General features: G+C 42.9%; 1 protein-coding gene across 18 annotated transcripts in view; it reads left to right on the top strand.

Moving 5' to 3' along the window:
- The window catches only part of gphna (gephyrin a), a 128,089-nt gene that overhangs the window by 84,482 nt on the left and 28,791 nt on the right, over positions 1–14,816 (top strand). For 10 of the 18 annotated variants that reach the window (XR_004202688.1, XR_004202690.1, XR_004202691.1 and 7 more), the window contains one exon: positions 142–279. Coding sequence is in view for 12 of the 18 variants with exons in the window: in XM_031787877.1 (XP_031643737.1) it covers positions 142–279 (138 nt within the window). In the remaining 6 variants the exon portion in view is untranslated. Of the gene's footprint in view, positions 1–141; positions 280–1,699; positions 1,745–14,816 lie in introns of all 18 variants that reach the window. The other 8 variants (XR_004202687.1, XR_004202689.1, XM_031787881.1 and 5 more) reach the window with 1 other exon arrangement.

Here is a 14,816-nt window from a genome sequence, read left to right on the forward strand (position 1 = left end):
GTGTGTGTGTGTGTGTGTGTGTGTGTGTGTGTGTGTGTGTGTGTGTGTGTATGCTCACATGCGTGTTTGTGTGAATGTGAAAGACACGTATTCTCTCTGTCACACTCCTCCTGTCTTACTGTCTCTCACTCTGTCCATCAGGTCACAGTGCAGTGGACATCACCAAGGTGGCTCGCCGGCACCGCATGTCTCCCTTCCCCCTCACCTCCATGGATAAGGCCTTCATCACTGTACTGGAGATGACCCCTGTGCTCGGCACTGAGATCATCAACTACAGAGGTGGGTCAGAAAGATAGGCTGACTGACTGACTGAGAGACAGACGGAGGGACAGAGAGGCAGACAGACAAACAGACGGACAGGAAGCTCAGTCATATCCGCATCACTGGACACGCCTTCCTTTCCACCCCCTAACATCAGTCATACCGCACACTGGGCCTTCACTACTGTCTGTAGTACTGTCTGTCTGTAGTACTGTCGGTCTGTAGTACTGTCTGTCTCTCTGTCTGTAGTACTGTCTGTCTCTCTGTCTGTAGTACTGTCTGTCTCTCTGTCTGTAGTGCTGTCTGTCTCTCTGTCTGTAGTGCTGTCTGTCTCTCTGTCGGTAGTGCTGTCTCTGTCTGTCTCTCGTACTGTCTCTGTAGTACTGTCGGTCTGTAATACTGTCTGTCTCTCTGTCTGTAGTACTGTCTGTCTCTCTGTCTGTAGTGCTGTCTGTCTCTCTGTCGGTAGTGCTGTCTCTGTCTGTCTGTCTGTAGTACTGTCGGTCTGTAGTACTGTCTGTCTCTCTGCCTGTAATACTGTCTGTCTGTCTGTAGTACTATCTGTCTGTCTGTATGTCTGTCCATCAGTCTGTAGTACTGTCTGTCTGTATGTCTGTCTATCAGTCTGTAGTACTGTCTGTAGTGCTGTCTGTCAGTCTGTAGTACTGTCGGTCTGTCTGTCTGTCTGTCTGTCTGTCTGTCTGTCTGTCAGTCTGTAGTACTGTCGGTCTGTCTGTCTGTCTGTCTGTCTGTCTGTCTGTCTGTCTGTCTGTCTGTCTGTCTGTCTGTCTGTCTGTCTGTCTGTCTGTCTGTCTGTCTGTCTGTCTGTCTGTCTGTCTGTCTGTCTGTCTGTCTGTCTGTCTGTCTGTCTGTCTGTCTGTCTGTCTGTCTGTCTGTCTGTCTGTCTGTCTGTCTGTCTGTCTGTCTGTCTGTCTGTCTGTCTGTCTGTCTGTCTGTCTGTCTGTCTGTCTGTCTGTCTGTCTGTCTGTCTGTCTGTCTGTCTGTCTGTCTGTCTGTCTGTCCTGTCTGTCTGTCTGTCTGTCTGTCTGTCTGTCTGTCTGTCTGTCTGTCTGTCTGTCTGTCTGTCTGTCTGTCTGTCTGTCTGTCTGTCTGTCTGTCTGTCTGTCTGTCTGTCTGTCTGTCTGTCTGTCTGTCTGTCTGTCTGTCTGTCTGTCTGTCTGTCTGTCTGTCTGTCTGTCTGTCTGTCTGTCTGTCTGTCTGTCTGTCTGTCTGTCTGTCTGTCTGTCTGTCTGTCTGTCTGTCTGTCTGTCTGTCTGTCTGTCTGTCTGTCTGTCTGTCTGTCTGTCTGTCTGTCTGTCTGTCTGTCTGTCTGTCGTCTGTCTGTCTGTCTGTCTGTCTGTCTGTCTGTCTGTCTGTCTGTCTGTCTGTCTGTCTGTCTCATATGTGTGGTGAGCCCATGATGTTTCTGTTCCTACAGCTGTTCCACCTGACCCAGATGCTCTCCATTCCACCCTGTCTATCGGTCTGTCTGAGTCCCCGCCTACCTACCTGCCTGTTTTCATCTCTTGTTGGCTTGATTGTTTATTGATTGCACACACCTCTTGATTGTTACGTAGCTAGCCAATTAACAGCACACACCACCTAACCATCCAAACCTTTGGGCAAGGGAGTCCCCCAGACCCCACATTGATGGTCCAGGTATTGACTTCACATAGGTCAACTTCAGGTGCTTGTTTACACCAAGTGAGCTGTAGTTTATAAAGAAATACTAGCCAGTACATTTTACACCTTAAATAGATGTATGTAAACTAGCTTCAGATAGCATTAGTCTAGTAATTAGAGCATTGGACTAGTAACCAAAAGGTTGCTAGATCGAATCCCTGAACTGACAAGGTAAAAATATGTCTTTCTGCCCCTGAACAGGCAGTTAAACCCACTGTTCTTAGGTCGTCATTGTAAATAAGAATTTGTTCTTAACTGACTTGCCTAGTTAAATAAAGGTAAAAAAAGGCTTTCTAGAATAGGGAACGTTATCATACATAACATTATCATGACTCTCTAGAACCGGGCACATTATCACCAATACATAACATTATCATGACTCTCTAGAACAGGGCACATTATCACCCATACATAACATTATCATGACTCTCTAGAACCGGGCACATTATCACCAATACATAACATTATCATGACTCTCTAGAACAGGGCACATTATCACTCATACATAACATTATCATGACTCTAGAACAGGGCACATTATCACCAATACATAACATTATCATGACTCTCTAGAAGAGGGAACATTATCACCAATACATAACATTATCATGGCTCTCTAGAACAGGGGACATTATCACCCATACATAACATTATCATGGCTCTCTAGAAGAGGGAACATTATCACCAATATCAAATCAAATCAAATGTATTTATATAGCCCTTCGTACATCAGCTGATATCTCAAAGTGCTGTACAGAAACCCAGCCTAAAACCCCAAACAGCAAGCAATGCAGGTGTAGAAGCACGGTGGCTAGGAAAAACTCCCTAGAAAGGCCAAAACCTAGGAAGAAACCTAGAGAGGAACCAGGCTATGTGGGGTGGCCAGTCCTCTTCTGGCTGTGCCGGGTGGAGATTAAAACAGAACATGGCCAAGATGTTCAAATGTTCATAAATGACCAGCATGGTCGTATAATAATAAGGCAGAACAGTTGAAACTGGAGCAGCAGCACGGTCAGATGGACTGGGGACAGCAAGGAGTCATCATGTCAGGTAGTCCTGGGGCATGGTCCTAGGGCTCAGGTCCTCCGAGAGAGAGAAAAAAAGAGAGAATTAGAGAGAGCATATGTGGGGTGGCCAGTCCTCTTCTGGCTGTGCCGGGTGGAGATTAGAACAGAACATGGCCAAGATGTTCAAATGTTCATAAATGATCAGCATGTTCGAATAATAAGAAGGCAGAACAGTTGAAACTGGAGCAGCAGCACGGCCAGGTGGACTGGGGACAGCAAGGAGTCATCATGTCAGGTAATCCTGGGGCATGGTCCTAGGGCTCAGGTCCTCCGAGAGAGAGAAGGAGAGAATTAGAGAACGCACACTTAGATTCACACAGGACACCGAATAGGACAGGAGAAGTACTCCAGATATAACAAACTGACCCTAGCCCCCCGACACATAAACTACTGCAGCATAAATACTGGAGGCTGAGACAGGAGGGGTCAGGAGACACTGTGGACCCATCCGAGGACACCCCTGGACAGGGCCAAACAGGAAGGATATAACCCCACCCACTTTGCCAAAGCACAGCCCCCACACCACTAGAGGGATATCTTCAACCACCAACTTACCATCCTGAGACAGGGCCGAGTATAGCCCACAAAGATCTCCGCCATGGCACAACCCAAGGGGGGGGCGCCAACCCAGACAGGATGACCACATCAGTGAATCAACCCACTCAGGTGACGCACCCCTTCCAGGGACGGCATGAGAGAGCCCCAGTAAGCCAGTGACTCAGCCCCTGTAATAGGGTTAGAGGCAGAGAGTCCCAGTGGAAAGAGGGGAACCGGCCAGGCAGAGACAGCAAGGGCGGTTCGTTGCTCCAGAGTCTTTCCGTTCACCTTCCCACTCCTGGGCCAGACTACACTCAATCATATGACCCACTGAAGAGATGAGTCTTCAGTAAAGACTTAAAGGTTGAGACCGAGTTTGCGTCTCTGACATGGGTAGGCAGACCGTTCCATAAAAATGGAGCTCTATAGGAGAAAGCCCTGCCTCCAGCTGTTTGCTTAGAAATTCTAGGGACAATTAGGAGGCCTGCGTCTTGTGACCGTAGCGTACGTGTAGGTATGTACGGCAGGACCAAATCAGAGAGATAGGTAGGAGCAAGCCCATGTAATGCTTTGTAGGTTAGCAGTAAAACCTTGAAATCAGCCCTTGCTTTGACAGGAAGCCAGTGTAGAGAGGCTAGCACTGGAGTAATATGATACATTTTTTTGGTTCTAGTCAGGATTCTAGCAGCCGTATTTAGCACCAACTGAAGTTTATTTAGTGCTTTATCCGGGTAGCCGGAAAGTAGAGCATTGCAGTAGTCTAACCTAGAAGTGACAAAAGCATGGATTAATTTTTCTGCATCATTTTTGGACAGAAAGTTTCTGATTTTTGCAATGTTACGTAGATGGAAAAAAGCTGTCCTTGAAATGGTCTTGATATGTTCTTCAAAAGAGAGATCAGGGTCCAGAGTAATGCCGAGGTCCTTCACAGTTTTATTTGAGACGACTGTACAACCATTAAGATTAATTGTCAGATTCAACAGAAGATCTCTTTGTTTCTTGGGACCTAGAACAAGCATCTCTGTTTTGTCCGAGTTTAAAAGTAGAAAGTTTGCAGCCATCCACTTCCTTATGTCTGAAACACATGCTTCTAGCAAGGGCAATTTTGGGGCTTCACCATACATAAGTCCAGAATGATAACCAGGTCCATAATGTATTTCTGTTTCCATCCATCTTGTTATTTTCTGTGCCAACACTGACTGAGAGCATCTTTGCATCTTGAATGACTATCATGGCCAAATTCCCCTTGCTGCCTCCAGTGTGTTACTGTTGGGTATATATATGGCTTCTGTTCTGTGGCTTCTGTTCTGTGTCTGTGGCTTCTGTTCTGTGTCTGTGGCTTCTGTTCTGTGTCTGTGGCTTCTGTTCTGTGTCTGTGGCTTCTGTTCTGTGTCTGTGGCTTCTGTTCTGTGGCTTCTGTGTCTGTGGCCTCTGTTCTGTGTATGTGTGTTCTGTTCTGTGTCTGTGGCTTCTGTTCTGTGTCTGTGGCTTCTGTTCTGTGTCTGTGGCTTCTATTCTGTGTCTGTGGCTTCTATTCTGTGTCTGTGGCTTCTATCCTGTGTCTGTGGCTTCTATTCTGTGTCTGTGGCCTCTGTTCTGTGTATGTTTTCTGTTCTGTGTCTATGTGTTCTGTTCTGTGTCTATGGAAGGGGGTGTACAGTGCTACGGTATGGCTGGCTAGTGCCTTCGAAAAGTATTCAGACCCCTAAGATTTTTCCACATTTTGTTGAGTTACAGCCTTATTCTAAATTGTATTTAGTAAATAAATAATCTCAGCAATCTACACACAATACCCCAAAATTACAAAGCAAATGTATTAAAAATAAAAAGCAGATACCTTTACATAATTTATGTAATTACATAAATATTCAGACCCTTTGCAATGAGACTTGAAATTGAGTTCAGGTGCATCTTGTTTCCTTTGGTCATCCTTGAGATGTTTCTACAACTTGATTGAAGTCCACCTGTGGTAAATCCAATTGATTGGACATGACTTGAAAGGGCACACACCTGTCTATATAAGGTCTCACAGTTGACAGTGCATGTCAGATCAAAAACCAAGCCATGAGTTTGAAGGAATTGTCTGTAGAGCTCCGAGACAGGATTGTATCGAGGCACAGATCTGGGGAAGGGTACCAAAACATTTCTGCAGCATTGAAGGTCCCCAAGAACAGAATGGCCTCTGTCATTCTTAAATGGAAGAAGTTTGGAACCACCAAGACTTCCTAGAGCTGGCAGCCCGGCCAAACTGAGCAATCGAGGGAGAAGCCCCTTGGTCAGGCAGGTGACCAAGAACCTGATGGTCACTCTGAAAGAGCTCTAGAGTTCCTCTGTTGAGATGGGAGAACCTTCCAGAAGGACAACCGTCACTGTAGCACTCCACCAATCAGGCCTTTATGGTAGAGTGGCCAGACGGAAGACACCCCTCAGTAAATGACAGCCCGCTTGGAGTTTGCCAAAAGGCACCTAAAGACCCTCTGGTCTGATGAAATCAAGATTTAACTCTTTGGTCTGAAGGCCAAGTGTCACATCTGGTAGAGACCTGGCACCATCCCTATGGTGAAGCATGGTGGTGGCAGCATCATGCTGTGGGGATGTTTTTCAGCAGCATGGACTGGGAGACTAGTCAGGATCGAGGGAAAAATGAGAGGAGCAATGTACAGAGAGATCCTTGGTGAATACCTTCTCCAGAGCGCTCAGGACCTCAGACTGGGGCGAAGGTTCACCTTCCAACAGGAGAACGACCCTAAGCACACAGCCTAGACAATGCAGGCGTGGCTTCAGCACAAGTCTCTGAATATCTTTGATAGACCCAGCCAGAACCTGGACTTGAACCTGATCGAACATCTCTGGAGAGACCCGAAAATAGCTGTGCAGCAATGCTCCCCATCCATCCTGATAGAGCTTGTGAAGATCTGCAGAGAAGAATGGGAGAAACTCTCCAAACACAGGTGTGCCAAGCTTGTAGCGTCGTACCCAAGAGGCGGAGTTGTAATCACTGTCAAAGGTGCTTCAACAAAGTTGAGTAAAGGGTATGAATGCTTATGTAAATGTTATATTTAAGTTTTTTATGTTTTATAAATTAGCTACCGTTTCTAAAAACATGTTTCTGTCATTATGGGGTATTGTATGTAGATTGATGAGGGGGAAAAAATCTATTTAGTCAATTTTAGAGTATGGCTGTAAAGTAACAAAATTTGGAAAAAGTCAAGGGGTCTGAATAGCTTCCAAAGGCACTCTATTGGGGGTGGTTGAGGAAATGTAGCACGTCTATGATCAACAACAACCGACCCTAACCTGCGCAGCCCCCGGCAGGCCTCGGTGGAGCAGATTCCGTTAAGCCCGTGACTGTAAAAAGCCCCCTTACTTTATCTCTGCCACAGCCACAAGAGGAGCGTCAAAGCAGGAGAGGAGAGCCGGGGGATTGGCTGGGGTCCTGGGTGCCAATCATGTTAATGCCTCCTCCTCCCTGCCACCCTGGCATCACACAGGTCAGTGATGTCATGGGTGATGCCATGCCTCCCTCCTCTCCAACTCGACACCACCACCCTACTGAAAACAAAACAAAAAAACACCACCACACCACCGAAAAAAACCACAAAAACAACACCATCCCACTGAAGAAAAAAAAAACAGCAACACCGCCCCACTGAAAAAACAGCAACACCGCCCCACTGAAAAAACAGCAACACCGCCCCACTGAAAAAACAACAACGCCGCCCCACTGAAAAAACAACAACGCCTCCCCACTGAAAAAACAACAATGCCGCCCCACTGAAAAAACTACGCCGCCCAACTGAAAAAACAACAATGCCGCCCCACTGAAAAAAACAACGCCGCCCAACTGAAAAAACAACAATGCCGCCCCACTGAAAAAAGCACCACCCATTGGAAAAAAAACACCACCCCCCCTGAAAAAAATTCAAAAAAACACCACCCCACTGAAAAAAAACACCACCCCACTGAAAAAACAGCACCACCCAACTGAAAAAACAGCACCACCCAACTGAAAAAACAGCACCACCCAACTGAAAAAAACAGCACCACCCCACTGAAAAAACAGCACCACCCCACTGAAAAAACAGCACCACCCCACTGAAAAAACAGCACCACCCAACTGAAAAACAACACCACCCCACTGAAAAAAATGAAAAAAACACCGCCCCACTGAAAAAACAACACCACCACTGAAAACAAAATAATTCAACTTCACCACCCCAATGAAAAAAAAACATCTCCCCACTGCTTGCCCAGATTGCCCACTGCCCAGGCTGTGGCAGACATAGTCTCTGTTGGGTGTCTTGGGGATACACAACCAGGGGACACAGGAGGGGCTCCAGTGTCCTCTCTCTTCACTCCACCGGGTCAGTTCACCTCCTGACCGCTAAGGGGTGATAAGAGACCTCAGGCCTGGCCCATGGGCTGCTACTGTTACTAGTCCTGATGTTGCCATTGCTTCTGAATCTGTTGCATGACCTGGTTTCTAGCATCACCCTGGCTGCTCATCCGTTGTTCTTTACAAATGCTGTTTTGAATTCAAACGAAAATTGTACCTTCACACTGAAGAAGTCTGTGAAGCTGAAATAACTGTGTATTCTATCCCAGATGCAGTGAAAATATTCCAAAAACATTGAATAATGACGTAACCTTTATGCAAAGTGTTTGGGAGTACACCTTTTTTGTTTCTGTGAATTGGCGGGTTTTTCGCCGCAGCCAAGCTTCTGGGAGAGCACCATAGTTATCTTTTGATTTTCTAGCAACACCCACCCACTATGCTCCTCCTCCTCATATTACATTAGTATTCTACATTTATGGAGGAAGTTTCACCCTGATGTCCTTAGCAGTTCAGTCCATGTCCAGTTCCTGCACCATGTTAGATGTCATGTAAACATTTATGTAAATTATTATTGAACAGCACACACCTCTTAATCACGTCCCAAACATCCAAACCTTTGGGCAAATCCCCTAGACCTCACATTGATGGATCCAGGTTTTGACTTCACATAGACCAACTTCAGGTGCTTAGAGACATAGTTCTCGCTTTCTCTCCCTCTCATTCGCTCTCTTTATCTTTCTCTCTGTCGGTGTGAGTGACCCAGTTCTGGGAGAGTTGGCTGTGTAGTCATGTTGCCACATCCGCCCGGCGCCGGGACGCAGTCCGACACTGGGGTCAGCCAAGCAATCAGGATCGAGCGAACAACGGACAGGAAGGAACAAACACTCTTTGTGACAGGGACACTTACCTCACTAACGTAACAAAAAAAAAACACATTTAGGGAGGTGACAATACAATAATTCACTTAACGGCCAGGTCGCAGTTATAAATGAGAACTTGTTCTCAACTGGCCTACCTGGTGAAATATTTTTTTTTTAAACCAAAGGTCTTACACTTTGACCTCACCAGTAGACTTACTGTATGACCCTGATCAACAGTTGTTGTAGGTCGCCTGGGGTGGTCTAGCAGTTTGAATCCCACCCACTGTCCTTTAAAAACCCAACTTTTATGTCACTCTTTATCTGATCTCTGAAAGAAAACGTTGGGTGTAGGGTGTGTGGATACAGTTGAGCATCACTCACACAGTGAGCTAGTGCATTGTAATGAGCCAAATGCTCTCTGAGACAAACCCAACGTAAATATGGGCAATAGTGTACTGTCAACATGCTGTTGTCACATGCTGCTGTTCACACTTTCCGATGGCAGTAAAGTTGTGGACTCCGGTTACTTTACAAAGTGCTATTTTGTCTTGCTGGTTAATATATTGTTTAAATTAACACCTAAAAAATGGATGGGCCCGTAGAGCGATGAAATAGATTGGCTATACATTTTAAACTGAATTGAAAAGGTGGAGGCTGTGTGTGTGTAGCAAGAATGGTGTCGTATGATTCACTTTGTTGGTTGTAAAACTATCTGAGGTCTCTCTCTCTCACACACACACATACACACACACACACACACACACACACATGTACTGTGTCTCATGGTGACATATTGAAGAATACTGATGAATAAAACAAGTCCAGAAGAAGCTTGTGTTTTGGGTTGTCCAACAGGGCCAGTGTACACCATGCATCTGTCTGTCTTCAACAGGGCCAGTGTACACCATGCATCTGTCTGTCTACAACAGGGCCAGTGTACACCATGCATCTGTCTGTCTTCAACAGGGCCAGTGTACACCATGCATCTGTCTGTCTACAACAGGGCCAGTGTACACCATGCATCTGTCTGTCTTCAACAGGGCCAGTGTACACCATGCATCTGTCTGTCTTCAACAGGGCCAGTGTACACCATGCATCTGTCTGTCTTCAACAGGGCCAGTGTACACCATGCATCTGTCTGTCTTCAACAGGGCCAGTGTACACCATGCATCTGTCTGTCTTCAACAGGGCCAGTGTACACCATGCATCTGTCTGTCTTCAACAGGGCCAGTGTACACCATGCATCTGACTGTCTTCAACAGGGCCAGTGTACACCATGCATCTGTCTGTCTTCAACAGGGCCAGTGTACACCATGCATCTGTCTGTCTTCAACAGGGCCAGTGTACACCGTGCATCTGTCTGTCTTCAATAGGGCCAGTGTACACCGTGCATCTGTCTGTCTTCAACAGGGCCAGTGTACACCGTGCATCTGTCTGTCTTCAACAGGGCCAGTGTACACCGTGTATCAGTCTGTCTTCAACAGGGCCAGTCTACACCGTGCATCTGTCTGTCTTCAACAGGGCCAGTGTACACCGTGCATCTGTCTGTCTTCAACAGGGCCAGTGTACACCGTGCATCTGTCTGTCTTCAACAGGGCCAGTGTACACCGTGCATCTGTCTGTCTTCAACAGGGCCAGTGTACACCGTGCATCTGTCTGTCTTCAACAGGGCCAGTGTACACCGTGCATCTGTCTGTCTTCAACAGGGCCAGTGTACACCGTGCATCTGTCTGTCTTCAACAGGGCCAGTGTACACCGTGCATCTGTCTGTCTTCAACAGGGCCAGTGTACACCGTGCATCTGTCTGTCTTCAACAGGGCCAGTGTACACCATGCATCTGTCTGTCTTCAATAGGGCCAGTGTACACCGTGCATCTGTCTGTCTTCAATAGGGCCAGTGTACACCGTGCATCTGTCTGTCTTCAATAGGGCCAGTGTACACCGTGCATCTGTCTGTCTTCAACAGGGCCAGTGTACACCGTGCATCAGTCTGTCTTCAACAGGGCCAGTGTACACCGTGCATCTGTCTGTCTTCAACAGGGCCAGTGTACACCATGCATCTGTCTGTCTTCAACAGGGCCAGTGTACACCATGCATCTGTCTGTCTTCAACAGGGCCAGTGTACACCGTGCATCTGTCTGTCTTCAACAGGGCCAGTGTACACCGTGCATCTGTCTGTCTATCCTCTAATTAAGTAATTAGGCCCGAGGAGGTGTGTTATAGGGGCGGCAGGTAGCCTAGTTGTTAGAGTGTTGGGCTAGGAACTGAAAAGTTGCTAGATCGACAAGGTACAAATCTGTCGTTCTGCCTCTGAACAAGGCAGTTAACCCACTGTTCCTAGGCCATCATTGTAAATAAGAATTTGTTCCTAACTGACTTGCCTAGTTAAATAAAGGTAAATTATATATTTTTTTTTAAATATGGCCAAAATAGCACGGATAGGGGTTGTTCTTACGCACAACGGAGTGCCTGGACACAGCCCTTAGCCGTGGTATATTGGCTATATATCGCAAGCCATGAGGTGCCTTATTGCTTTTATAAACTGCTAAACAACGTAACTAGAGCAGTAAAAAGAAATATTTTGTCATGGTCTGATATAACATGGCTGTCAGCCAATTAGTATTCAGGGCTCGAACCACCCAGTTTATAATGGGAGAATAGAGTGAGGGTGTAGTGGGGGTATTTTATGGTGCCCCTCTCTTTGTTGCTCCTAACATTGTTGTGATGAAAGGCATCAGGTTGCAGTCTTTCTTAGCTAATAGAGTCTTAGCTAATATAGTCTTTCTTAGCTAAGAGAGTCTTAGCTAATAGTCTTTCTTAGCTAAAAGAGTCTTTCTTAGCTAAAAGAGTCTTTCTTAGCTAAAAGAGTCTTTCTTAGCTAATAGAGAGTCTTAGCTAATAGTCTTTCTTAGCAAATAGTCTTGGCTCATAGTCTATTTCTTAGCTAATAGAGAGTCTTAGCTAATATAGTCTTTCTTAGCTAATATAGTATTTCTTAGTTATTAGTCTTTCTTAGCTAATAGTCTTTCTTAGCTAATAGAGTCTTAGCTAATAGTATTTTTCTTAGCTAATGTAGTAGTTTTCTTAGCTAATATAGTCTTTCTTAGCTAAAAGTCTTTCTTAGCTAATAGGCTTAGCTAATATAGTCTTTCTTAGCGAATAGAGACTTAGCTAATGCAGACTTTCTTAGCTATTAGATTCTTAGCTAATAGAGTATTTCTTAGCTAATAGAGGATCTTTCTTAGCTAATAGTCTTTCTTAGCTAATAGTCTTAGCTGATAGTCTATTTCTCAGCTAATACAGTCTTTCTTAGCTAATAGTCTTAGCTAATAGCATCTTTCTTAGCTAATATAGTCTTTCTTAGCTAATAGGGAGTATTTCTTAGCTAAGAGTGTCTTATCTAATAGTCTTTCTTAGCTAATACTCTTTTTCTTAGCTAATAGTCTTTTTCTTAGCTAATATTTTTCTTATCTGATAGTATTTTTCTTAGCTAATAGTCTTTCTTAGCTAATAGTCTTTCTTAACTAATAGTTTTTTTCTAAAATGATATAGTATTTTTCTTAGCTACTAGTCTCTTTCTTAGCCAATAGTCTTTCTTAGCTAATATTGTTTCTTAACTAATTGTCTCTTTCTTAGCTAATAGAGAGTCTTAGCTAATAGTCTTTCTTAGCAAATAGTCTTGGCTCATAGTCTATTTCTTAGCTAATAGAGAGTCTTAGCTAATATAGTCTTTCTTAGCTAATATAGTATTTCTTAGTTATTAGTCTTTCTTAGCTAATAGTCTTTCTTAGCTAATAGAGAGTCTTAGCTAATAGTATTTTTCTTAGCTAATGTAGTAGTTTTCTTAGCTAATATAGTCTTTCTTAGCTAAAAGTCTTTCTTAGCTAATAGGCTTAGCTAATATAGTCTTTCTTAGCGAATAGAGACTTAGCTAATGCAGACTTTCTTAGCTATTAGATTCTTAGCTAATAGAGTATTTCTTAGCTAATAGAGGATCTTTCTTAGCTAATAGTCTTAGCTAATAGAGAGTCTTTCTTAGCTAATAGAGACTTAGCTAATGCAGACTTTCTTAGCTATTAGATTCTTAGCTAATAGAGTATTTCTTAGCTAATAGAGGATCTTTCTTAGCTAATAGTCTTAGCTAATAGAGAGTCTTTCTTAGCTAATAGAGAGTCTTAGCTAATAGTCTTTCTTAGCTAATAGAGAGTCTTTCTTAGCTAATAGAGAGTCTTTCTGAGCTAACAGAGTCGTTCTTAGCTAATAGAGAGTCTTAGCTAATAGTCTTTTTCTTAGCTAATATAGTAGTTTTCATAGCTAATAGTCTTTCTTCGCTAATAGGCTTAGCTGATAGTCAATTTCTTAGCTAATAGACTTTCTTAGCTAATACAGACATTCTTAGCTAATAGAAAGTCTTTCTTAGCTAATAGAGGATCTTTTTTAGCTAATAAAAAGTATTTCTTAGCTAAGAGTCTTTCTTAGCTAAGAGTCTTTCTTAGCTAAGAGTCTTATCTAATAGTCTTTCTTAGCTAATAGAGAGTATTTCTTAGCTAATGGAAAGACTTTCTTAGCTAATAGAGAGTATTTCTTAGCTAATAGTCTTTCTTAGCTAATAGTCTTATCTATTAGTCTTTCTTAGCTGATAGAGAGTCTTTCTTAGCTAATAGTCTTAGACAATGGATAGTCTTTCTTAGCTAATAGTATTTCTTAGCTAATAGTCTTTCTTGGCTAATAGTTTTTCTTGGCTAGTAGTCTTTCTTAGCTAATAGTCTTTCTTAGATAAAAGCGTCTTTCTTAGCTAATATAGTCTTTCTTAGCTAATAGGGAGTATTTCTTAGCTAATAGAGAGTATTTCTTAGCCAATAGAGAGTATTTCTTAGCTAATAGAGAGTATTTATTAGCTAATAGAGAGTATTTATTAGCTGATAGTCAATTTCTTAGCTAATAGACTTTCTTAGCTAATACAGACATTCTTAGCTAATAGAAAGTCTTTCTTAGCTAATAGAGGATCTTTTTTAGCTAATAAAAAGTATTTCTTAGCTAAGAGTCTTTCTTAGCTAAGAGTCTTTCTTAGCTAAGAGTCTTATCTAATAGTCTTTCTTAGCTAATAGAGAGTATTTCTTAGCTAATGGAAAGACTTTCTTAGCTAATAGAGAGTATTTCTTAGCTAATAGTCTTTCTTAGCTAATAGTCTTATCTATTAGTCTTTCTTAGCTGATAGAGAGTCTTTCTTAGCTGATAGAGAGTCTTTCTTAGCTAATAGTCTTAGACAATGGATAGTCTTTCTTAGCTAATAGTATTTCTTAGCTAATAGTCTTTCTTGGCTAATAGTTTTTCTTGGCTAGTAGTCTTTCTTAGCTAATAGTCTTTCTTAGATAAAAGCGTCTTTCTTAGCTAATATAGTCTTTCTTAGCTAATAGGGAGTATTTCTTAGCTAATAGAGAGTATTTCTTAGCCAATAGAGAGTATTTCTTAGCTAATAGAGAGTATTTATTAGCTAATAGAGAGTATTTATTAGCTAATAGAGTATTTCTTAGCTAATAGAGAGTATTTCTTAGCTAATAGAGAGTATTTATTAGCTAATGGAGAGACTTTCTTAGCTAATAGAGAGTATTTATTAGCTAATAGAGAGTATTTCTTAGCTAATAGTCTTACCTATTAGTCTTTCTTTGCTAATAGAGAGTATTTCTTAGCTAATGGAGAGCCTTTCTTAGCTAATAGAGAGACTTTCTTAGCTAATGGAAAGACTTTCTTAGCTAATAGAGAGTATTTCTTAGCTAATAGTCTTATCTATTAGTCTTGCTTAGCTAATAGTCTTAGCCAATGGATAGTCTTTCTTAGCTAATATAGTCTTTCTTAGCTAATATAGTCTTTCTTAGCTAATATAGTCGTTCTTATCTATTAGTCTTTTTTAGCTAATAGAGAGTCTTTCTTAGCTAATAGAGAGACTTTCTTAGCTAATGGAGTGTCTTTGCTAATAGTTTTTCTTTGCTAATAGTTTTTCTTTGCTAATAGTTTTTCTTAGCTAATAGTCTTTCTTAGCTAATAGTCTTAGCTGATAGTCTATTTCTCAGCT

This window comes from Oncorhynchus kisutch, linkage group LG14 (genome assembly GCF_002021735.2).
Source record: "Oncorhynchus kisutch isolate 150728-3 linkage group LG14, Okis_V2, whole genome shotgun sequence".
NCBI lineage: Eukaryota > Metazoa > Chordata > Actinopteri > Salmoniformes > Salmonidae > Oncorhynchus > Oncorhynchus kisutch.